Source organism: Scyliorhinus torazame, chromosome 28 (assembly GCF_047496885.1).
Source record: "Scyliorhinus torazame isolate Kashiwa2021f chromosome 28, sScyTor2.1, whole genome shotgun sequence".
Lineage (NCBI taxonomy): Eukaryota > Metazoa > Chordata > Chondrichthyes > Carcharhiniformes > Scyliorhinidae > Scyliorhinus > Scyliorhinus torazame.
The window spans coordinates 4,075,670-4,099,862 of NC_092734.1; the positions used below are offsets into that span (position 1 = coordinate 4,075,670).

The 24,193-nt window shown below is 49.3% G+C and overlaps 1 protein-coding gene across 1 annotated transcript in view; it reads left to right on the forward strand.

Moving 5' to 3' along the window:
- The window catches only part of LOC140403431 (glutamate receptor ionotropic, delta-1-like), a 1,359,932-nt gene that overhangs the window by 845,945 nt on the left and 489,794 nt on the right, over positions 1-24,193 (forward strand). The window contains 1 exon segment of the mRNA XM_072491342.1: positions 12,157-12,210. Coding sequence (XP_072347443.1) covers positions 12,157-12,210 — 54 coding nt within the window.

Below are 24,193 nucleotides of genomic sequence, written 5' to 3' on the forward strand. Positions count from 1 at the left end.
ACAGACTGTGCGTCTTGACTGTGTTACACAGACTGTGCGTCTTGACTGTGTTACACAGACTCATTGTGCATCTTGACTGTGTTATACAGACTGTGCATCTTGCCTGTGTTACACAGTAACTGTGCGTCTCACAGACTGTGTTACACAGACTGTGCGTCTTGACTGTGTTACACAGACTGTGCGTCTTGACTGTGTTACACAGACTGTGCGTCTTGACTGTGTTACACAGACTGTGCGCCTTGCCTGTGTTACACAGACTGTGCGTCTTGACTGTGTTACACAGACTGTGCGTCTTGACTGTGTTACACAGACTGTGCGTCTTGCCTGTGTTACACAGACTGTGCATCTTGACTGTGTTACACAGACTGCGTCTTGCCTGTGAGTAGAGAAATTATTGGAGAGGATTCTTTGAGACAGGATTTATTCCCACTTGGAAATAAGTGGACGTATTAGCGAGAGGCAACATGGTTTTGCAAAGGAGAGGTCGTGCCTCATTAACTTGATTGAGTTTTTCGAGGAAGTGATGAAGATGATTGATGAGGGTAGGGCAGTGGATGTTGTCTACATTGGCTTCAGTAAGGCATTTGACTCGGTCCCTCATGGCAGACTGATACAGAAGGTGAAGTCACACGGGATCAGAGGTGAGCTGGCTAGATGGATACAGAACTGGCTCGGTCATAGGAGACGGAGGGTAGCAATGGAAGGATGCTTTTCTGAATGGATATCTGTGACTAGTGGTGTTCCTCAGGGATCAGTGCTGGGATCTTTGCTGTTCGTAATATATATAAATGATTTGGAGGAAAATGTAACTAGTTTTATTAGTAAGTTTTAGGTGAAATTGTGGATAGCAATGAGGACTGTCAGAGGATACAGCAGGATATAGATTGGTTGGAGACTTGGGCGGAGAGATGGCAGATGAAGTTTAATCCAGACAAATGTGATGTAATGCGTTTTGGATGGGAAGGGAAATATGCAGTAAATGGCAAAAATCTTAAGAATGTTGATAGGTAGAGGGATCTGGGTGTACAGGTACACAGGTCTCTGAAAGTGGCAACGCAGGTGGAGAAGGTAGTCAAGAAGGCATACGGCGTGCTTGCCTTCATCAGCCTGGGCATTGAGTTTAAAAATTGGCAAGTCATGTTGCACTTGAAAGAACCTTAGTTAGGCCGCACTTGGAGTATAGTGTTCAATTCTGGTCGCCACACTGCCAGAAGGATGTGGAGGCTTTGGAGAGGGTGCAGAAGAGATTTACCAGGATGTTGACTGGTATGGAGAGCATTAGCTATGAGGAGCGGTTGAATAAACTCGGTTTGTTCTCACTGGAACGATGGAGGTTGAGGGGCGACCTGATAGAGGTCTACAAGATTATGAGGGGCATGGACAGAGTGTATAATACCCGAATACCCTCCAGACCAGGCAACTGGTCAGCGCCTGGCTTTCAATATAACCATTTTTTCAAAGCTGCTACTTTATAGTGTGTGCTATCAGTCATCGATTAATGAATCCTGTGATTCGAAGCATTGCCCTGTCTTCCTGCATCTTTTGCAAGTAGATTTTATCATTCTTCCTTTGAACTGTCGTGCAGGAGAACACAAAGGAATTTGTTGTAGCTCCAGGTGTTAGCTTGATTTAAATCACATCTGGGAATAATTTGGCATCATTTCAGCTATTTTGATTAACATTGGGGTCGTGTTGATTTGAAAAAGCATTCAGTGTCACATGCTAACAGTCTTATTTTTCATTTCTTCCTTGATAAGACAGAATTGCTTTGCAATGTTATTCCTGAGGGCTTGTTTATTTTTTAATATTGAAACTGGGAAGTCCGTTCAACTGATTGTTTCACATCTGCACAGGGCTGGGGTTTATTTTATTATTCATTTACGGGATGTGGGTGTCGCTGGTTAGGCCAGCATTTATTGCCCCTCCCTAGTTGCCCTTCAGGAGTTGGTGGTGAGCTGCCTTCTTGAACAGCTGCAGTCCTGGAGGTGTAGGGACACCCACTGTGCTGTTAGGGAGGGAGCTCCAGGATTTTGCCCCAGCGACAGTGAAGGAAGGGCTGATATATTTCCAAGCTCGGTTGGTGAATGATCCAATTGGTTTTGAAATTGATATATTGTGAATCAGATAAAGAAATACTACGATATTGATAATTGAATAAAATAATGTTTGACGGGAGCTTTATTCTTTAATTTATAATGACAAATAGGTTTGGCAGTTTGAGATCTGGCAAGTGTAGTCTGTTTTTAAAAAAATGCTAAATTCTATTATCAACCAAAATTCTCCTCATCATTACCTGGACTGCACTATTCAATAGCGACTGTGTGGTGAAGTATTCTCTCATCTCCAAATTAATAGTTCTGTATTCACCGAGAGATATATAACATTGAAAGCATATTCTGTAGTTCAGGAAAGTGTGAGCCTTTGCTCTGTAGATGTGCTGCCTCTGACAAATAATCATAGGTTCAAGTCCCACTATGGAGTCTTCATCACAGAGTCCAGGTTAACCCTTTCAGTGCAGTTTTGTGGGAGTGCGGTAACTATCGGAGGTGCCACCTTCTACGAGAAATGTCGAACCTTTTAGCCTTGCTGGAGCAGAATTCGAAGAAGAACAGGGGAGCTTGCTGCTAAACCAGGTCAATATTAATCCTCAATCAAGATAACTTCAACGGAAAACAGCTATGTGGCCATTAGCCTTACTGTTGTTTGTGGGAGCTTGCTGTGCATAAATTGGCCACCACAATCCCTCCGTTACACCAGCGACTACACTTTAAGTAAACTGTGAAGTGTTTCGGGATGTCCTGAGAGCATTAAAAGTTCTGTTTAAACGCACGTCTTTCTGTTTGTGAGATTTTATAAAATCATTCAATTTTATACAAAGGCGGAGGCCATTCTGTCCGAAGTGCCTATGCTGGCTCTTGGAAAGATCCATCCATTTGGTTCCATTTCCGTGCTTTGGCCTGCAGCCCTGAAAAATGATCACCTTCAAATATACATCCAGTTCCCTTTTGAAAGTTATTATTGATTGGTGTCCCTTTTGCTGGTACGTTCCAGATCATAACTCAATGTGTAACATCATTCTGCTCACCCCCCCTCCTGGATCTTGTTGCTATAACCTGAAAATAGTTTGGCACCTTGGCACTTTAAAGTCACATGTACCTGAGTGGAGTTTGAGCTGTGATGAAGTGCAACTTTTTGAAGATATACACGTTTAAAGTTTGACTTAAGACCATAAGACATAGGAGCAGAATTAGGCCACTCGGCCCATTGAGTCTGCTCCGCCATTTAATCATGGCTGATATTTTCTCATCCCCATTCTCCTGCCTTCTCCCCATAACCCCTAACCCCGTTATTGATCAAAAATCTATCTGTCTCTGTCTTAAAGACACTCAGTAAATTGGCCTCCACAGCCTTCTGCGGCAAAGAGTTCCACAGATTCACCACCCTCTGGCTGAAGAAATTCCTCCTCATCTCTGTTTTAAAGGATCGTCCCTTTAATCTGAGATTGTGTCCTCTGCTTCTAGTTTTTCCTACAAGTGGAAGCATCCTCTCCACGTCCACTCAATCCAGGCCGCGCGGTATCCTGTAAGTTTCAATAAGATCCTCCCTCATCCTTCTAAACTCCAACGAGTACAGACCCAGAGTCCTCAACCGTTCCTCATACGACAAGCTCTTCATTCCAGGGATCATTCTTGCGAACAACCTCTGGACCCTTTCCAAGGCCAGCACATCCTTCCTTAGATACGGGGCCCAAAACTGCTCACAATACTCCAAATGGGGTCTAAACAGAGCCTTATCTCACCTCAGAAGTACATCCCGGGTCTTGTATTCTAGCCCTCTCGACATGAATGCTAACATTGCATTTGCCTTCCTAACTGCCGACTGAACCTGCACGTTAACCTTAAGAGAATCGTGAACAAGGACTCCCAAGTCCCTTTGTGCTTCTGATTTCCTAAACATTTCCCCATTTAGAAAATAGTCTATGCCTAAATTCCTCCTTCCAAAGTGCATAACCTCACATTTTTCCACATTGTATTCCATTTGCCGCTTCATTGCCCACTCTCCTAGCTTGTCCAAATCCTTCTGCAGCCCCCTTGCTTCCTCAATACTACCTGTCCCTCTACAGATCTTTGTATCATCTGCAAACTTAGCAACAGTGCCTTCAGTTCCTTCTTCCAGATCATTAAAGTACATTGTGAAAAGTTGTGGTCCCAGCACAGACCCCTGAGGCACACCACTAGTCACTGGCTGCCATCCTGGAAAAGACCCCTTTGTCCCCACTCTCCGCCTTCTGACTTGGAGTAGCAAAAAGAGAAAATCCTTATGAACAAATTGAGAATGTTGCTGAATATAACAGCCAGAGTAATGCCTCACCCCTGAGTCACTGGGTGAGGTCCATTCATTCCTCAGCCGCCACGTTCTGTGCTGCCATTGAGGGTGAGAGTTACTACCAGCACTTTGCAGTTCCTGCCAAGCAGCACGTGTCTGGGGTCAGTTAAACGGGGCAACTGACCCAACCTGCTGCCTGAAATGCTCATTCCACGATTCTACAACTTAACGTTTAATCCATAAGGTTGTAAAGTGTTCAAATGTTGAGGGGCTACCACTCAGGATTAGGTTGATTAGAACTTCATTAGAATATTACAGGAAGCTCAAAGTGGAGAATTGATACGCGAGGCAAGTGAAAGCTGTGGGTCATCACTGTGTGTTGAACAGGGGTGATCCACAAAGTGCTCGCCCAGTCTGGGTTTGGTCTCCCCAGTGTAGAAGGGGCTGTATTTGAGCAGTGAATAGAAGGTGGATGTTAGAAGGGACTCACTGCATCACCTGGAAGCAGGTTTTGGGGCCTTGGGAACAGGTAAAAGGGCAGGTGTTGTATCTCCTGTGCACGGAATGGTGCCATAGGAAAGGGATGGTGCGAAGGGAGTGAGAGAGGAGTGAATCAGAGGTCAGGTCAGCAGTGGTTAACACTGCTGCCTCACAGCCCCATGGTCCCGGGTTTGATTCCCCGCTGGGTCACTGTCTGTGCGGAGTCTGCACGTTCTCCCCGTGTCTGCGTGGGTTTCCTCCGGGTGCTCCGGTTTCCTCCCACAGTCCAAAGATATGCAGATTAGGTGGATTAGCCATGATAAATTGCCCCTTGGTGTCCAAAGATACGCAGGTTAGGTGGGGTTAAGGGAATAGGCCTGGGTGGGGTGCTCTTTCGGAGGGTCGGTGCAGAAACAATGGGCTGAATGGCCTCCTTCTGCACTGTTGGGATTCTATGGGCAAGAGCCAGCTCTGAACCCCTTTGGAAATCACAGCTGCAGACCTCAGCAACTGCTGGGACAGCCCGTTTGGGTTTGGAACCACGCTGTGAAAGCACTTCCTTAATTAAAATATATTTTGAAATGATGCCAATGTGAGTAAGTGATAGATACCTGGGGCGAAATTCTCCGGAAACGGCGCGATGTCCGCTGACTGGCGCCCAAAACGGCGCAAATCAGTCAGGCATCGCGCCGCCCCAAAGGTGCGGAATGCTCCGCATCTTGGGGGTCCGAGCCCCAACCTTAAGGGGCTAGGCCGGCGGCAGACGAATTTCCGCCCCACCAGCTGGCGGAAAATGCCCTTGGTGCCCCGCCAGCTGGTGCGGAAATGACATCTCCGGGCGGCGCATGCGCGGGAGCGTTAGCGGCCGCTGACAGTTTCCCACGCATGCGCAGTGGAGGGAGTCTCTTCCGCCTCCGCCATGGTGGAGACCATGGTGAAGGCGGAAGGGCAAGAGTGCCCCACATCACAGGCCCGCTCGCGGATCGGTGGGCCCCGATCGCGGGCCAGGCCACCGTGGGGGCACCCCCCGGGGCCAGATCGCCCCGCGCCCCCCCAGGACCCCGGAGCCCGCCCGTGCCGCCTTGCCCCGCTGGTAAGGTAGGTGGTTTGATCTACGCCGGCGGGACAGGCAATTTAGCGGCGGGACTTCGGCCCATCCGGGCCGGAGAATCGCGGGGGGGGGGGGGGGGGGGGGCGCCAACCGACGCGGCGCGATTCCTACCCCCGCCGAATCTTCGGTGGTGGAGAATTCGGCAACCGGCGGGGGCGGGATTCACGCCAGCCCCCGGCGATTCTCCGACCCGGCAGGGGGGGGTCGGAGAATCTCGCCCCTCCAGGTGTGTGCAGTCCAATCCTTTAAACTGCATCACAAATATTGATAGCGTTTTCCAGGTACCGGCTTTTAAGGATTTGAATTGTGCAGGATTGTTGTCTAAAATGAAACTATTCCGATCAGTAATTATTAATTCAGCAATAGCTCGATTGTTACATTTCTGTTTAGCAGAATGTAAAAAGAAAATGTCAAATGTTATAGAAAAGGACAGAGGAAGAGACCGAACAGTATAGCTGACTGAAAGGCCTCTGACATGATGGAATAAATGGATAAGACAGAGAAACGGCAATAACAACGGCTGGAATGTTCCGACTGGAATGTTCCGGCTGTTCCCATTGGCAGGATCTTCCTGTCTCGCCGATGTTGAACCCCGGCTGTGGGGTCTCCCTCTGGCAGGGGCTGCAAGCAACACAAAACCACATGACAACGGCCAGACCAGAATATCCACCGCCAGCCAATGCCAGGGCGCCTCCACCACTGAGAAGCAACGCCTCAGGGCCGCAGGAAATCCCGCCCAACATGTCCACACCAGCTCCAATATCGTGAAGCTTCCCAGGGGATCATTATCAGACAGACACCAAACCACATGATATCATATTAGGGTTATTACGATCCCAGACCAGGCCCCAACAGTTGCTAGGATACCGGACCTAAACCCCAATATTTTATTTTAGTTTTGTAAGACTGTGAGGAGCAGATACCTCACTCCAGGAGGGATTTCACAAAGGAATAGGGATTTGGTTTATTAAAACAGACTTTATTATCAACACAGTATTAAAATCTTTAACATCGTACTAGAAAATAGCTTCCATTAACCCCTTAAACAATACTACTCTACACAGTGAATACAATACCCTAACTTGCTATCTTTATTCCCACTTAAACAACAAGAATATAGACCAGCTCATCGCTCAATCGACCTCAAATATCAATGGCACAGAGTAATACTTACAGAGTTATTCTTTGAGAAAGCAATCTCTTGACACTGCTTTACAGAACAGATCTGACTCCAGTCCGAACCCCTGCAGAAACTCTGGCTGAATGTCTTCAAAAGCTATTTCCAGCTGGCTTGTTATAGCTTCCCCTTGTCCTCAGACAAGTCTGCATTGCTTCAAATACTGTTAATTTATTTTAACTGACTTGCAATGAGAGCATACTGCCTTCATTGGTCTCAGCTTCATTTCAGCCAGGATCAGAACTCACTCATACAATGCCTGATGCCTTAGCTCCACCCAGCAATTACATCATGTCTAATTAACTCCCCAGGGATCTCCTTAATCAAAACAAAATTGCATTAGCCCAAGCTTTTTCCGATGGTTAATTGCACCTCAGGCTCCAAAACCTTTGTTGTCTTTCAAATCAAGATTATTTTTGAAATGTGACTGCAGCAGTTGGACACACTCTAACCCAGGCTTTTAACCTTTACTTCACCAAATACCTGTCATCCAACATATCTAAAATCCTACATTCATCACCGAGCAGATGACCAAAGGATTGATGACAAAGGTACCGGGATTTGGAGAGAGAATTCTGAGGTTTATGGTCAGGCACCAACGCCAGTTATGGAGCAGGGATATGCAAGAGGCCAGAATTGGAGGAGTGCAGAAACCTTGGAGGGTTGTGGGATGGGAGAGGTTACACTGACGGGGAGGGACGAGGCTGTGGAGAGATTGGGGTGAGGATTGGAAGACTGTGCTGTACTGCACGGACAGCCAGTGCAGCGAGCACAGGGCTAACCTGATCTACTGGGAGTCAGGCTGGGAGCAAGAAACTCCAGTAGAATTTTGGACAAGTTTCAGTCATTTCTGAGTGGATTAAAATTGGGAGGTTTTCCAAGGGCCTGTTGGAATAATCATGTTTAGATGTAAAAACTGGATGGATGAAGGTGTCAGCAACTGATGAGCTGAATTGGTGCTGGAGTCGGACAATGTTACAGAGATGGAAATGAATGAAGGTGTGGAGAGAGGATGTAGGATAACCAGCTGAATGGTGAAAGTGATTGAAGAATGGGAAACCAGGGTGTTACTTCCTTTGCAGTAATATCACCCGAGCAGCATGGCCCGGCCACCAGCAGGGATCCAAATGTTGAGGTTTCTTGATCTCATTCCAGCTACTCTCTGTCCCATGGAGTAACACCGGTGCTGACGAGTGTCCTGAGGGAGGAGGATCTGCAGGAGCACATCCTGGTGTCCTCCACCCAGGCAGAACAGCGAGACGTGGAAACGTCAGTGCTACCCGAAATTAGCCTGTGGCCCTCTAGGACTCGACCCTCCACAGGACGCCCACCAAGGGCATCTCCAGCAACAGGTCGTGGGAGGCAACAACTGCCTCAACTCTGATGTGCATCCTGGGGACATACTGCAATGTGGTGGGAGGGTTCACAAGTGTACTGAGTTGTAGGTGCTCAGTGTGAGCAGAGATGATGTCCGGTGCTGAGAGTTGGGGGCCATTGTCACGCACTGAGATGTCACTGAATGAAATATAATTGATTTTAAGGACTTTAATGTCTCAGAGTCTTTGACCCTCTCCCATTGAGATACCGCTGCTCAGTCTGGGCCTCCATGCCGGACGCCCCCTCAGAGCAAATATTTCTGTGGGCTGCCGGTTTGGAATCGGGCATGGAAAATGGGAATCCCTGTGAAATCTCGAAATTTTGTAATTAGGTCTGACTGACGTTCCGAGAGAGAACGGGGTTCTTCCGAATAAAAGGCAGAGCATCGATCTTGCAGCACCAAACATTGACCAATTCTGCTGATTTCCCCATGGACAGTCTAGCCGGAGAGGGACAATGGGGCATTGTGGATCGGGGTGGCTGGCAAGGCTATTTGGGGCGGTGTATTTGGGGAATCAGGAACACTTATTTGGAGTAAGGGGCAAGGCGGTTGTCTAAATGATGCGAGGGAGATGTTAGGGCTGGTTTTACCTCAGTGCTGACATCTGTCTTGAAGAGTGTTCTATCACCTTGTATTACTTTGATATGAATGATGAAGACATATTTTGTCCCGAGAGATACTGAAACATTGAGTGTGAATGTCTGGGAAATCATTTCAAACTGCATTAGGTTTCAATGAGGTTCAGGAACCTGCATTACTCGAGGTCGTATCTACAGATGAGATTGGGCAAAGTTTGTTGTTGTTAATGGCAGGTACATCGACAGACATTTCAAACATGCTGGGTAGCTGTGGGCATTCTCTTATTACCATGGCCCTAATGGATTACTCTGAAAAGAATGGTTAGGTTACATTTACCATTCCATTAAGGAAATTATAGAACTGGTCTGAATTTGAAGAACACCCTGTCCTTTGATGTGTTTTTCTTTAATGTTTTCCTATATTTTAAAGGTTGAAGTAAAGTAGTTTTTCATTAAATCTAATCGCGTTAGAGTGGATTTCTCTGCTTATTTCCCCCTTTTCTTTGCATGTTGTCTGTTGTCATTTCCTGTTCAGAAATTGTATGTGTCTTTCTGAAAATGATTTTGTGACCATAGTTTTATAAACAAATCTCACCGTAGACACCTGGCTGATCGACATTAGTCTGCATCAGTAATCAATCGATTGGTTGTGGAGAGGATGTTTTTTTTTGTCTTCTCACCCAAATTGGTGATCTGTATTTCTGGGGAGTGGAACATTTTCTCACTTTTGAATGCCTGGGAGCTGTTCGTCGCAAGGAGGTGGGGAGTGGGAGGTGGGGGGAGAGGGGGGAGGGTGAAAAAGGGGAAATATCTGTACAGACTGTATAGTTGATTGCTGGGAAGTATGTTTCGCGGGGTGTTTATTTGCTGTAACCTGTTTGATAGATGTTAATAATAAATACATTTAAAAAAACGCAAACCAGCATCTGTGGAGAGAGAAACCGAGGTCGGGATTTTCCCCTTCTGTTTGCTTTGGACAGATTGGACGATGGGAATGGAAACTATCACAAGAATTGCAAAGTTGCATTTTGCTTTGGTGGAAACACATGATGTGATTGTCCACTCCCCCCATCAGTGATGGGACCTGTTTGCTAATGTTGAACATCAGGAACATTGTTTGAATCCATGACTTTAACGTTATCAGTCAGAATCATCCCCTGCCACCCCCCCATCAGAATATTTCAGCCCATTTTCACTTGTCTTTGGACTCAGAATTCTGACAGACGAGCTTTTCTTAAAAGGAAATGCTGAATTGATAAAGAAATCACTTCTCATCAGTAATTAGATCCATGGTCCAGAAAAAAATTGATCGAATTGTGGTCTTAACTTCACTTCTCTGACTGCCCCCCATAATCGCTTGTCAACCAAGAATCTGTCTAACTTGGCCTGCAATATATTCCAGCCTCCACTGCTCTTTGCAACAGAAAGTTGCCAAGATGAACGAGCTTCAGAGGAACAAATTGCTCCTCATCTCCCATCTTAAATGGGAAAGCCCGAATTCTGGAGCTGAAGATTCCCCCCACACGGGGAAACGCCCTTTCAGCATCCAATAGTGACAGAGATGGGTGGGCCAATCAATGGAGAGCGGGTGAAAGATGCTCTGTTATGATTGGTGATGCCCCTGCCAGGGCAGAATCCATGATTCATAAGTTAGCCGTTTGATTTGACTGAAGGCATGGGTGACAGGAAATACCCTGGAGCAGATCCCAGAATTGAGATGGACAGCTGGCTGCGACAAAGGATAAAGGTGGAAAATGTTAAGGCTGATGGAAAAGGAAACTGCAGACTCATCTCCATAAATGGTGCAGAGTGAAGTCACAGAACTGGCCACCATTGGAAATAATGAGCACAGTGAGGCAAAGGTGGGGGACCCGTCTATAATGGCGAACAATCAGAAACAGAATTGAGAGGACAGTTAGAGAATGGGATTGTAACCTTTGCAGATGAAGTGATGGTTTATCTAAACTGTGTATTACTTAAAAATTATTGCATTATTATTGCATTATTACAATGTATTACTTAAAAAAGATAGTAGATTAATTACAGTTAGAGAATATTTACTATTTATATTAACCCTTTACTGTCTTCAGATTCAGGGATTCAATGTTAACCTGCTCAGCATTGGGGTGACCAGTCAGTGAATCTACATTAATAATAATAATAATTTTTATTGTCACAAGTAGACTTACACAGCAATGAAGCCCCTAGTCGCCACATTCCGGCGCCTGTTCGGGTACACAGAGGGAGAATTCAGAATGTCCAAATTATCTAACAGCACGTCTTTCAGGACTTGTGGGAGGAAACCAGAGCGCCCGGAGGAAACCCACACAGACACGGGGAGAACGTGCAGACTCCGCACAGACAGTGACCCAAGCCGGGAATCGAGCCTGGGACCGTGACGCTATGAAGCCATAGTGCTAACCACTGTGCTACCGTGTCGCTCCACTTAAAAGTCTCATTATGATCATGACACCACTCTCCATCGTTGTAAAGATCCAAAACGCAACTGGGTCACTAATGTCCTTTAGGGAAGGAAATCTGCCGTCCTTATCCCATCTCGCCTACTCTCCAGACCCACAGCAACATGACTGATCCTAAACTAGCCTCTGAAATGTCAAACAGGCCACTCAGCTCAAGGGTGGACTAGGGCGGGTAACAAACGCCAGCGCTGCTCACAGCCGCTGAGTGAATGGGGGGGAAAAGCACGAATGAAGAAGTAGAAAATAACTCCTTCAATAAAACAATGTGGGCCGGGATTTTCCGGTTCCCCAGCCATGTGTTTCTCAGCATCGCGGCATTCCCTGGTGGCGGGATTCTCCCGCCGCTTGTCAATGGGATTTCCCAATGAAGTCACTCCACGCTGCCGGGAATGCTGTGGGCTGGGATGTGCTGCCAGCGGGAACCGGGAATCCCAGGGCCAGAGAATTCCAGCGGGAATATATTAGTTTTACTCAGAAAAATAATCAACAGGCTGGAATATTTGTCAAGGCATTTTGGTATTATAGGGATAATATCAGCTCTCCATGTCACTACTGGCGGACTGACCCGAGCGCCTGGTTCGACCTCCTTCCACCTGTTATAATGTTTGACCTCTTGTGTTTTTCAGGCAGTGGAGACAAATTTGGCTTCAAAGGACAGCCACTGGGTCTTTGTAAATGAGGTAAGCCCAGAGCTACCGTTACCAGCACCAACAATGTAATTCTGTTTAATAGAAGGTGGATTATGGTCAGGAACTCGCACACTGCTGTCCGTCCAATCTTGGGCTTGTCACTATTCCCCAAGGAAGCCAATTCTCCAACAGGAAGGAGGAAGATCAGAATTCAGAGTCGCCCTGAGGGATTCCTACGCGTGTACTGGGATTGTGAAGAGTTGGGATCATCGGAATTTCAGATACGCTCCTGGCACAAAACTGTCTCGGCACTGCCAAATTCCCAACTGGGAATTGAGGAACAGGTCACCAGTTTAGGAACTGGGTCTTTGCAGACGGTGGCTGCCAATTTTAAGGATGGGGGGGGGGGGGGGGGGGGGGGGGTGAAGCAAGTGATTAGGAAGGCAAATGGAATGGTATGTGCAAGCGGAATGGAACATAAAACCAGGTTAGACCACATCAGGGATAATTTGTACAGCTTCAGTCTCCTAGTTTGAACAAGGATATAATTGCATTTGATGCCGGTCAAAAATGATTTACTCAAATCATTCCAGGGATGTGGGCCACCAATTGGAGTTTAAAAAGTTAGAGGTGATCTTGTTAAGCGTATGAAATCCTGGGGGGATTTAATAAGATAGATACGGGGAGGGTGTTTCCACTTGTGGGGGAGGCGAGAACCAAGGACATAGTTTAAGGTTTTCCATTGAAACAGCCGTTAATATTTGGAATTCCCTTCCCCACAGAGCAGTGGAGACCGTGGTCACTGAATTTAGTCAAGACAGAGTTGGACAGGTTTCTAATGGACAAGGGAGTCAGTAGTTATGGGGGCAGGCAGGGAGGTGAACTGAGACAGGACCAGATCAGCCATTGAACGGCAGAGCAGGCTAGAGGGGCTGAATGGCCTGTTCCTGCTCCTAAGTCCTCTCTGTTGGGCCTCGGGTGGTGGGTGACTTGCTTCCACTCCGGGGAGGTGGGTTCTGCAGTGGCTGAATAGTCCAACGCTGGTTCCGCAGACTCTGCCACAGGTTTGGCAGGTGGTGTTTGATGAGGTAGGTGGGTGAGACGCTCTGGATTCTGCGCTCTCCTTCCGCTGTTTACACTTGACCTTCACGTGCTCCAGGTACACTCGAGGTGATTGGCACCTTCGCGGATGCTTTTTCTCCAGTTTGTGCGTTCTAAGGCAAGTGATTCCTAATGTGTCGATGGGGTTTTGTATTTATTTAGGGAGGCTTTCAGAGTGCCCTTGTATCACTTCCTCTGCCCTCCTAATGATCGCTTGTCATTGCGAAGCTCGGAGTAGAGCACTTGTTTGGGAAGTCTTGTGTCGGGCATGCGGGCAGTGTGACCCACCCATCGCAGCTGGATGAGCGTGACCAGTGCCTTAATACTGGCAACATTGGCCTGGGAGAGGACGTTCACATTGGTACGTTTATCCTGTCAGTGGATTTGCAGGATTTTGCGGAGGCAGCATTGGTGATATCTCTCCAGGGAGTGGAGGTGTCTGCTGTACAGTGTCCATGTTTCTGATACAAACAGGAGGGGGGGGGGGGGGGGGACCACAGCTGCTCAGCAGACCGTGAGCTTGGAGCTGGGAGGTCTCGGTCTGAGAACACTCTGAATGGTCTGCTCCCAAGTCCTAACCTATGGATTTGGTCACAGGATCCAGAAGTGAGGGCCCGGTGCCTTATGTACAAAGAAGACAAAGTCTTGCAAAAACTTGCGAACTGCAATCCTGCACAATCTCTATTTCTCGGGTTTTTGAGCTGTGATTGGGTCCATTCAGAACCACAGCTTTACTGTTGAGGAACCAAAACTGATTTCAGCTGGAAGAAACAGTGGCAGTGAATATGTTTAGACATGTCTCTGAAAACTCCTGTCTGCTATTTTCATGCTGCTGTTACCCACTGACAATAAATTAATTAAACTTTCATTAATACAGTGAACAGAACGTTTATGGCACTGTTTAAATTCTCCTGAGATGATGCAGCAACATAGCTCAGCTCCTGAGCCTTGTTCAATACTTCCCATCAGGATTTTGTATTTATTTATTTTCTTTTTTTAAATAAATTTAGTGTACCCAATTTTTATTTATCCAATTAAGGGGCAATTTAGCGTGGCCTGCACATCTTTGGGTTGTGGGGGTGAGACACACGCAGATAGGGAGAGAATTTGCAAACTCCACACGAACAGTGACCCGGGGGCCAGGATTCAAACCCAGCTCCTTAGCGCAGTGCTAACCACTGCGCCATCGTGCTGCCCTCGGACTTTGTAATTATCACATTTGCTACTGAGGGTGAGATCTAACAGAACGGTTTCTAAGTGCCATTTGTGGTGGGTTTTGTTGGGAGTTTCTCTCCGGTTCTGTCAGCGAGTTCCCCACCACTATCTAACCACATTTAGTCACTTGTTTGGGCCCTCGGGAGTCTCCCACGGGCTAGTCATCACTGGTCACATGCTAAAAAGGTGCCCTGATCTCTAGGAGGACTTGTGGGTCCCTCACACCCTCCACCCACATGTCGCCACTCCCCCCCCCCCCCCCCCCCCCACACACTTGGACATTATCTCTCCCCCCCCCCCCCCAAGAGATGACACCCTGCTATGGTGTCGCTGAGGGCCTCACCTTTCAGGCCTTCCCACTCCCCCTTTCAGAACCCCCCCCTTCCAGGACCCACACCCTTCAACCCCCTCCCCCAACCTTCAGGAGGCTCCTTCATACCTGCCCTGCAGCCATCCTCAACCTTCATACCCCCCTCCACCTTCCTTTCATGGGTTTGGCCCCCTTCAGGCCCTGACCCTTGGCCCTGCCACCCTGGCACTGAATAGTACCCAGCTGGTGTCTCTCTGGGAGCCTGATAGATCCTGCGTCAGCACGCCTGAGCGGGATCCTATCGCGATGCCTCCTGAGATCTGGGTGGATCTCGCGAGGCATAGTGGCTGTCGGGAAGCCAGCGGGAGGCCTCGCCTAGCATCTACCAGCCGTGCCGCACTCCCGTTCGGGCTCAACGCGGCCAGTAAATCACGTCGCTCGTGTCAAACCAGTGGTATCGCACCAACCTTTAGGCCAATGGGATTACAGGACAGATTGTCAGGTTGAAGGACGAGGAAGTACAAAGATATATAATTCTAAAAATAAAGGAACAATATTGAATCATCCTATTTCGACATGACTATCCGTTTCAATCCACAACAACAATTTCGCAATAGACCAAAGAAAATTACAGCACAGGAACAGGTCCTTCGGCCCTCCCAGCCTGCGCCGATCCAGATCCTTTATCTAAACCTGTCTTCTATTTTCCAAGGATCTACTTCCCTCTGTTCCCCGCCCGTTCATATCTCTGTCTAGATGCATCTTGAATGATGCTATCGTGCCCGCCTCTACCACCTCCGCTGGCAAAGCGTTCCAGGCACCCACCACCCTCTGCGTAAAAACCTTTCCACGCACATCTCCCTGAAACTTTCCCCCTCTCACCTTGAAATCGTGACCCCTTGTAATTGACACCCCCACTCTTGGAAAAAGCTTGTTGCTATCCACCCTGTCCATACCTCTCATAATTTTGTAGACCTCAATCAGGTCCCCCCTCAACCTCCGTCTTTCCAACGAAAACAATCCTAATCTACTCAACCTTTCTTCATAGCTAGCACCCTCCATACCAGGCAACATCCTGGTGAACCTCCTCTGCACCCTCTCTAAGGCATCCACATCCTTCTGGTAATGTGGCGACCAGAACTGCACGCAGTATTCCAAATGTGGCCTAACCAAAGTCCTATACAACTGCAACATGACCTGCCAACTCTTGTACTCAATACCCCGTTCGATGAAGGCAAGCATGCTGTATGCCTTCTTGATCACTCTATCGACCTGCGTTGCCACCTTCAGGGTACAATGGACCTGAACTCCCAGATTTCTCTGTACATCAATTTTCCCCAGGACTCTTCCATTGACCGTATAGTCCTCTCTTGAATTAGATCATCCAAAATGCATCACCTCGCATTTGCCTGGATTGAACTCCATCTGCCATTTCTCTGCCCAACTCTCCAATCTATCTATATTTTGCTGTATTCTCTGACAGTCCTCCTCGCTATCTGCAACTCCACCAATCTTAGTATCATCTGCAAACTTGCTAATCAGACCACCTATACCTTCGTCCAGATCATTTATGTATATCACAAACAACAGTGGTCCGAGCACGGATCCCTGTGGAACACCACTAGTCACCTTTCTCCATTTTGAGACACTCCCTTCCACCACTACTCTCTGTCTCCTGTTGCCCAGCCAGTTCTTTATCCATCCAGCTAGTACACCCTGGACCCCATACGACTTCACTTTTTCCATCAACCTCCCACGGGAAAATGGCAATTGCTGCGATTTTCATGCTCTTTCGAAATGACTAGATTGCAAAGTGTAAGAATTGTGTGAATATTAAACTGTGTTAATGAACTCAGCCTTTGCAGTGTCTGCTCCCATTGGCACATTAGTAACTAAGCTGATCGAGGTGCTTATTGCAACTTCCCACTTGCCACTGAATACTCTCACACTTTGCAGATCAATACCGAACATCAATCAGAGCTTTATTTTCACATATTGATCTGTGTGCTCAAAAATTGATTCTTTTTCCTTATGCTAATTATGTGGCAGACATTGTGGGTGCTGAAGGCGATGTGTTGATGTTCCTGAAGTCTGAAAGCAATCACCATGAAAATTCAACCAGCCCAAGTTCATTCCACCTCCCCGCCCAGGTTTGTCATACTCCGGTCCAGATTTATGTCATACTCCAGTCCAGATTTATGTCATACTCCAGTCCAGATTTATGCCATACTCCGGTCCAGATTTATGCCATACTCCGGTCCAGATTTATGCCATACTCCAGTCCAGATTTATGCCGTCCTCCGGTCCAGATTTATGCCACCCTCCGGTCCAGATTTATGCCATACTCCAGCCCAGATTTATCCCATACTCCGGTCCAGATTTATGTCATACTCCGGTCCAGATTTATGCCATCCTCCGGTCCAGATTTATGCCATACTCCAGTCCAGATTTATGCCATACTCCAGTCCAGATTTATGCCATACTCCGGTCCAGATTTATGCCATACTCCAGTCCAGATTTATGCCATACTCCAGTCCAGATTTATATCGTACTCCAGTCCAGATTTATGCCATACTCCGGTCCAGATTTATGTCATACTCCGGTCCAGATTTATGTCATACTCCGGTCCAGATTTATGCCATACTCCAGTCCAGATTTATGCCATACTCCGGTCCTGATTTATCCCATCCTCCAGTCCAGATTTATGCCATACTCCAGCCCAGATTTATCCCATACTCCGGTCCAGATTTATGTCATACTCCGGTCCAGATTTATGCCATCCTCCGGTCCAGATTTATGCCATACTCCAGTCCAGATTTATGCCATACTCCAGTCCAGATTTATGCCATACTCCGGTCCAGATTTATGCCATACTCCAGTCCAGATTTATGCCATACTCCAGTCCAGATTTATATCGTACTCCAGTCCAGATTTATGCCATACTCCGGTCCAGATTTATGTCATACTCCGGTCCAGATTTATGTCATACTCCGGTTCAGATTTATGCCATACTCCAGTCCAGATTTATGCCATACTCCGGTCCTGATTTATCCCATCCTCCAGTCCAGATTTATGCCATCCTCCGGTCCAGATTTATCCCATTCTCCGGTCCAGATTTATGCCATACTCCGGTCCAGATTTATCCCATCCTCCAGTCCAGATTTATGCCATACTCCGGTCCAGATTTATCCCATCCTCCGGTCCAGATTTATGTCATACTCCGGTCCAGATTTATGCCATACTCCAGTCCAGATTTATGCCATACTCCGGTCCAGATTTATGTCATACTCCAGTCCAGATTTATGCCATACTCCAGTCCAGATTTATGCCATACTCCAGTCCAGATTTCTATCATACTCCAGTCCAGATTTATGCCATACTCCAGTCCAGATTTATGCCATACTCCAGTCCAGATTTATGTCATACTCCAGTCCAGATTTATGCCATACTCCAGTCCAGATTTATGCCATACTCCAGTCCAGATTTCTATCATACTCCGGTCCAGATTTATCCCATCCTCCGGTCCAGATTTATGTCATACTCCGGTCCAGATTTATGCCATACTCCGGTCCAGATTTATGCCATAGTCCAGTCCAGATTTATGCCATACTCCGGTCCAGCGCCCCCCCACCAGGATCCACCGGCCCCCCAGGATCCACCGGCCCCCCAGGATCTACACCCCCGGATGTACTGGCCCCCGCAGGGAGGGCTCAGCTGGGTGCTGTTCAGTGCTGGTCTACGCAGAATGGCACGCGGAGGCTCTCCCAGTCGCAGGCCCCTGGGTGGCAGGGGCAGGGCGGGGTGGCCCTCCCTCTGGAACGCCTGCGCCTTGGCACTGCCCAGCAGGCACCTTAACCTGGCACCTTACCAATGTGCTCGGTTGGCACCGCAAAGCCAGCAGGAGCACTGCCAGGGTGACAGTGCAAGAGTGCCCGTGTGCCGGGGGCACAGCTCAGGGTCAGGGTCTGAGGGGGGGGGCATGCCAATGAAAGGTGGGTGGGAGGTGCATGGCAGATAAGAAATGCACCGGGCCACACTGGGCCGCACTGGGCAGCACCGGGCAGCACCGGGCCGCACTGGGCAGCACTGGGCCGCACTGGGCAGCACCGCGCAGCACCGGGCAGCACGGGCAGCACTGGGCAGCACTGGGCAGCACCGGGCAGCACCGGGCAGCACCGGGCAGCACCGGGCAGCACCGGGCAGCACCGGGCCGCACTGGGCAGCACGGGCAGCACTGGGCAGCACTGGGCCGCACTGGGCAGCACCGGGCAGCACCGGGCAGCACGGGCAGCACCGGGCAGCACCGGGCAGCACCGGGCAGCACCGGGCCGCACTGGGCAGCACGGGCAGCACTGGGCAGCACTGGGCAGCACCGGGCAGCACCGGGCCGCACCGGGCAGCACTGGGCCGCACTGGGCAGCACCGGGCAGCACCGGGCAGCACGGGCAGCACTGGGCAGCACTGGGCAGCACCGGGCAGCACCGGGCAGCACCGGGCAGCACTGGGCAGCACTGGGCAGCACCGGGCAGCACCGGGCAGCACTGGGCCGCACTGGGCAGCACCGGGCAGCACCGGGCAGCACTGGGCCGCACTGGGCAGCACTGGGCCACACTGGGCAGCACCGGGCAGCACTGGGAAGCACCGGGCAGCACTGGGCCACACTGGGCAGCACTGGGCCACACTGGGCAGCAGTGGGCAGCACCGGGCAGCACTGGGCCACACTGGGCAGCACTGGGCCACACTGGGCAGCACCGGGCAGCACTGGGCCACACTGGGCAGCACGGGCAGCACGGGCAGCACTGGGAAGCACCGGGCAGCACTGGGCCACACTGGGCAGCACTGGGCCACACTGGGCAGCACCGGGCAGCAGTGGGCAGCACCGGGCAGCACTGGGCCACACTGGGCAGCACTGGGCAGCACCGGGCAGCACTGGGCCACACTGGGCAGCACTGGGCCGCACTGGGCAGCACTGGGCCACACTGGGCAGCAGTGGGCAGCACCGGGCAGCACTGGGCCACACTGGGCAGCACTGGGCAGCACCGGGCAGCACTGGGCCACACTGGGCAGCACTGGGCAGCACTGGGCCACACTGGGCAGCACTGGGCAGCACTGGGCAGCACCGGGCCGCACTGGGCAGCACTGGGCAGCACCGGGCCGCACTGGGCAGCACTGGGCAGCACCGGGCAGCACTGGGCCACACTGGGCAGCACTGGGCAGCACCGGGCCGCACCGGGCAGCACTGGGCAGCACTGGGCAGCACCGGGCAGCACCGGGCAGCACCGGGCAGCACTGGGCAGCACTGGGCAGCACCGGGCCGCACCGGGCAGCACTGGGCAGCACTGGGCAGCACCGGGCAGCACCGGGCAGCACTGGGCAGCACTGGGCAGCACTGGGCAGCACCGGGCCGCACCGGGCAGCACTGGGCAGCACCGGGCAGCACCGGGCAGCACTGGGCAGCACTGGGCAGCACCGGGCAGCACTGGGCAGCACTGGGCAGCACTGGGCAGCACCGGGCAGCATCGGGCAGCACTGGGCAGCACCGGGCAGCACTGGGCAGCACCGGGCAGCACTGGGCAGCACTGGGCAGCACTGGGCAGCACTGGGCCGCACGGGCAGCACCGGGCCGCACTGGGCAGCACCGGGCAGCACCGGGCAGCACTGGGCAGCACTGGGCAGCACTGGGCCGCACTGGGCAGCACGGGCAGCACCGGGCCGCACCGGGCAGCACCGGGCCGCACGGGCAGCACTGGGCAGCACTGGGCAGCACTGTGCAGCACTGGGCAGCACCGGGCAGCACTGGGCAGCACCGGGCCGCACGGGCAGCACTGGGCAGCACTGGGCAGCACTGTGCAGCACTGGGCAGCACCGGGCAGCACTGGGCAGCACCGGGCAGCACTGGGCAGCACTGGGCAGCACCGGGCAGCACCGGGCCGCACCGGGCAGCACTGGGCAGCACTGGGCAGCACTGGGCAGCACCGGGCAGCACCGGGCAGCACTGGGCAGCACTGTGCTATGTAGCGGGCAGAGGGGTGGTTCAAGGGAATGATAGGGACAGTGGGACTGAGCTATATGGAGAGATGCGAGAAGTCGTAGAGTCAAGAAAGTTCAGAGAACTTTCCAAATGACAGGAAGTTTTAACAGGGATTGATCCAGTTGGCAGGTGGTGAAGGGAAAGATGCTGATTTAAGTTTCAGCCAGGAGATGGGGTTTTTATGCTGTGATTGCTATAATCTGCAGTGCACTGTCTGAAAGAATGATAGAAGCAGATGTGTTATAGGATAAGGAGACAAGCTCCTGAGGTGGATTAATGAAACCAAGAAAAGAAATAAAGTGTGGGTTGTGAATGAGCTGTGTGGATATGGTAAGGAGTGACTCCCAGGGTGCAATGGGGTCAATGCTCAGCCCCTATATTCACAGCAAGAATGTAGAAATTCCTCTTGTATCCACCCCGTTGAATCTCTTCATCATTTTAAAGGTATCAATTAGATCACCTCTTAAACTTCCAAAAAAGGAATGGAGTATTTGTAAACGTAGTAAAGGTCAGATTTGCCTTGTAAGCTCCCCATTTATAACATTATCCTTAACATACAGCTCACTCTCACTGCAATCTTCTCGTGAGTTTGGGTGTGATGTCTGGACATCCTGTGATGACAATCGTTCACCTTGCCCTTAGCTGGGCGGTAATGTAGTGGGGCGTTTTCATCAACAACAGGTAGTGAGGTGTTGGTGTAAACACAAGCTGTAAGCAGTTATGACATTGTAAAATCTTCTTTATAATCTATCAAACAAACAAGATAAAGGGTAAATGAGTTTAAGCGGTCTCAATGCAGTGAAGAGTGAGCACAAGTTATCTCAGTGCTAGTTAACATTAAACTACTCAGATATTTACAAGAATGGTGTTGTGAGACACAGAAATCTTTTCCTGACAGTGGAAACTGTTTTTAATTGGTTTAGAGGGTTATGGAGAACGGGCAGGACGGTGGCGTTGAGGCCAGGATGAGATCAGCCATGGTAGAATGGCGGAGCAGACTCGATGGGCCGAATGGCCTAATTCTGCTCCTCTATCTTATGAACTTATGACCTCTGGTTTGGTTTTAAAGCACGTTGTTGGAGAAGGGCAGACGGACATGAGCTCTGCCCACAATCCTGGCATAAACCGGGAAGCTCTGCCCACGATCCTGGCATAAACCGGGAAGCTCTGCCCAAACGATTATCCTCCAGCGTATATTTTGTTTATATTTTCATGTGAAGAAAGTAGAATATGTTTGTCCATCTCTACCATTTATCCACAGCTCTGAGGATGTAGAGAAAGAGAGACTGACTCACAGTTATTGGTCCTTTATCACATCTCGCTAAAAGGTCCCCAAGCACTTCACAGACAATGAGTTACTTTGAAGTGAAGTGGCAAATGTCACAAAAGGAGACAACTTATTTTTAATTCTCTGTGTGAGCGTTTTTCCTCTTTGTACTCTCACCTACCCTCCGCTTCAATTCCATTCAGAGTGTCTCTTTTTATTTTGCCAATAGGACGGTGCAGAAGCAAACATTTCCATAGTTTCCATTGAGAAATACCATAGAACTGCCACACGTCCTAATTAGTTTCTGCATCAAAAACAGCTCAGCCAACGGAACCTGTTTGTTCGATATGGTGCCTTGTTATGGATCAGTACAATATAAACATTGACCACACATTGGGAATCCAATCTGCTACTTAAAGTAAAACTAGCACTGACCATCACAGCATTCCACTGTGCCCCAAGTGTGGTTCCAGTTTAACTAACGTCGAGGTACAATAACATTGGAACGTTGAGAGAAGCTGCATATAAGAAAAAGGCTGGAATAAACCATACAAACAGAATAGACCATCGCTAATCATCTGCCTCAAATCTACTTTACCACCCGTTCCACGTTTCCCTTAATTCTCCGAGGGACAGAATTCCTCAAGTAGCATCCATTATTCGCTGAGATAGATAATTGTAAAGATTCACATCTGAGTGAAAACGTTCCTCCTCATCTCAGTCCTAAATGTTCTCCCACTTATTATCTCTGCCACTGAAAGGAGGGATCAGGTAATGTTTTGGCCTTTGTTAGTCTGCTTGACTGTGGACAATATCTCGCAAAGACTAATGGATGGATTTCAATGAAATTTGGAATACAGATAGGGTACAGCCCAAGATAGAAATGGTTAGTTTATGGCAAAGATGTGGATCCAGATTCTAAAGGATCCGTTAGCATTGTAAGATGGGATTAATTGAACTTTTTGTGGGTTGTTTTATTTAGAATTTTAAGGATTATCTCAGCTGCTGGCATGAAATTTGTCACAGCTGTCAAAATGTGAGCAGAGTTTTCAGAGTCGGTTGTTGGATGTGGATTGGCCTGAAGTCTCTTTTGAGGTAGAAGCTCCTAACAAAAAAAAACATTATTTTTTCTGCTTTGTGGTTGCAGAGGATCAACCAGGCAGTGAAAACACTCATGGAAGAGCTGCTTAATGATAATAAAGATCAGTTAACACAGTGTGGCAGAGGTATGCGCTCTGCCGCGTGTCCTTCAAACACTGTGCACCGTGTTCTAGATTCCTCAACCTGGGAAAAGAACCTCTCCGTATCTATCCTGTCAAGCCCCTTCATAAACTGGATGTTTCTATTGAACCACCTCTGTTTCTTTAAAATTCCACAAAGATTATAGGCCCAATTTACTCATCATAGGACTTTCTAGAAACCAATCTAGTGAACCTTCTCTGCTCTGCCTCCAACAGAAACATATCCTTCTTGAATATGTGGACCAAAACCACACAAGGTTCTCCAGGTGTGGTCTGACCAGAGTTCTGTATAATTGTAACATGCCTTCCTTGCTCCAATCCCCTTGCTCCAAAGACCAACTTGCCACTTGCCTTATTTGCTTGCTGCATCTGTAAGCTAACCTTCCATTCCTTGTATGAATACACCCACATCTCATTGAATATTAACATATATGTAAGTTCCACCACTTGTATGAAACATGGCTGGGATTTTCCACTCCTGTTTTTTTGGGGTAGGTTTGATGATGGGAGGAGTGGAGAATCTTGCGAGAGGCACCAATCACGTTTCACACCGACATAAACAGGGGACATGATTGTCGCCTCTCTCTGCCAGACATTCGCACCTGATTATCAAGCCTCTCCGCCTGAATGAACCCCCTCGCCCCCCGACAGCAAGTCCATTCATGCTGGTGGGAGGGCAGATCGGAGTGAAACCTCACTGCTCCCCAGAGGAGCTCAGGTGAGTGCATCAATCAGGCGGGAGAGGATCAAACCTCGGCACTTTCCCGGCACTACCCAAGAACTGCCCCCTGGTATGACCCAGGCACTTCCCCCGGCATGATCCCGGCACTGTCCCCTGGCTCGACCTAGTCACTGCCCCCTGGCATGAC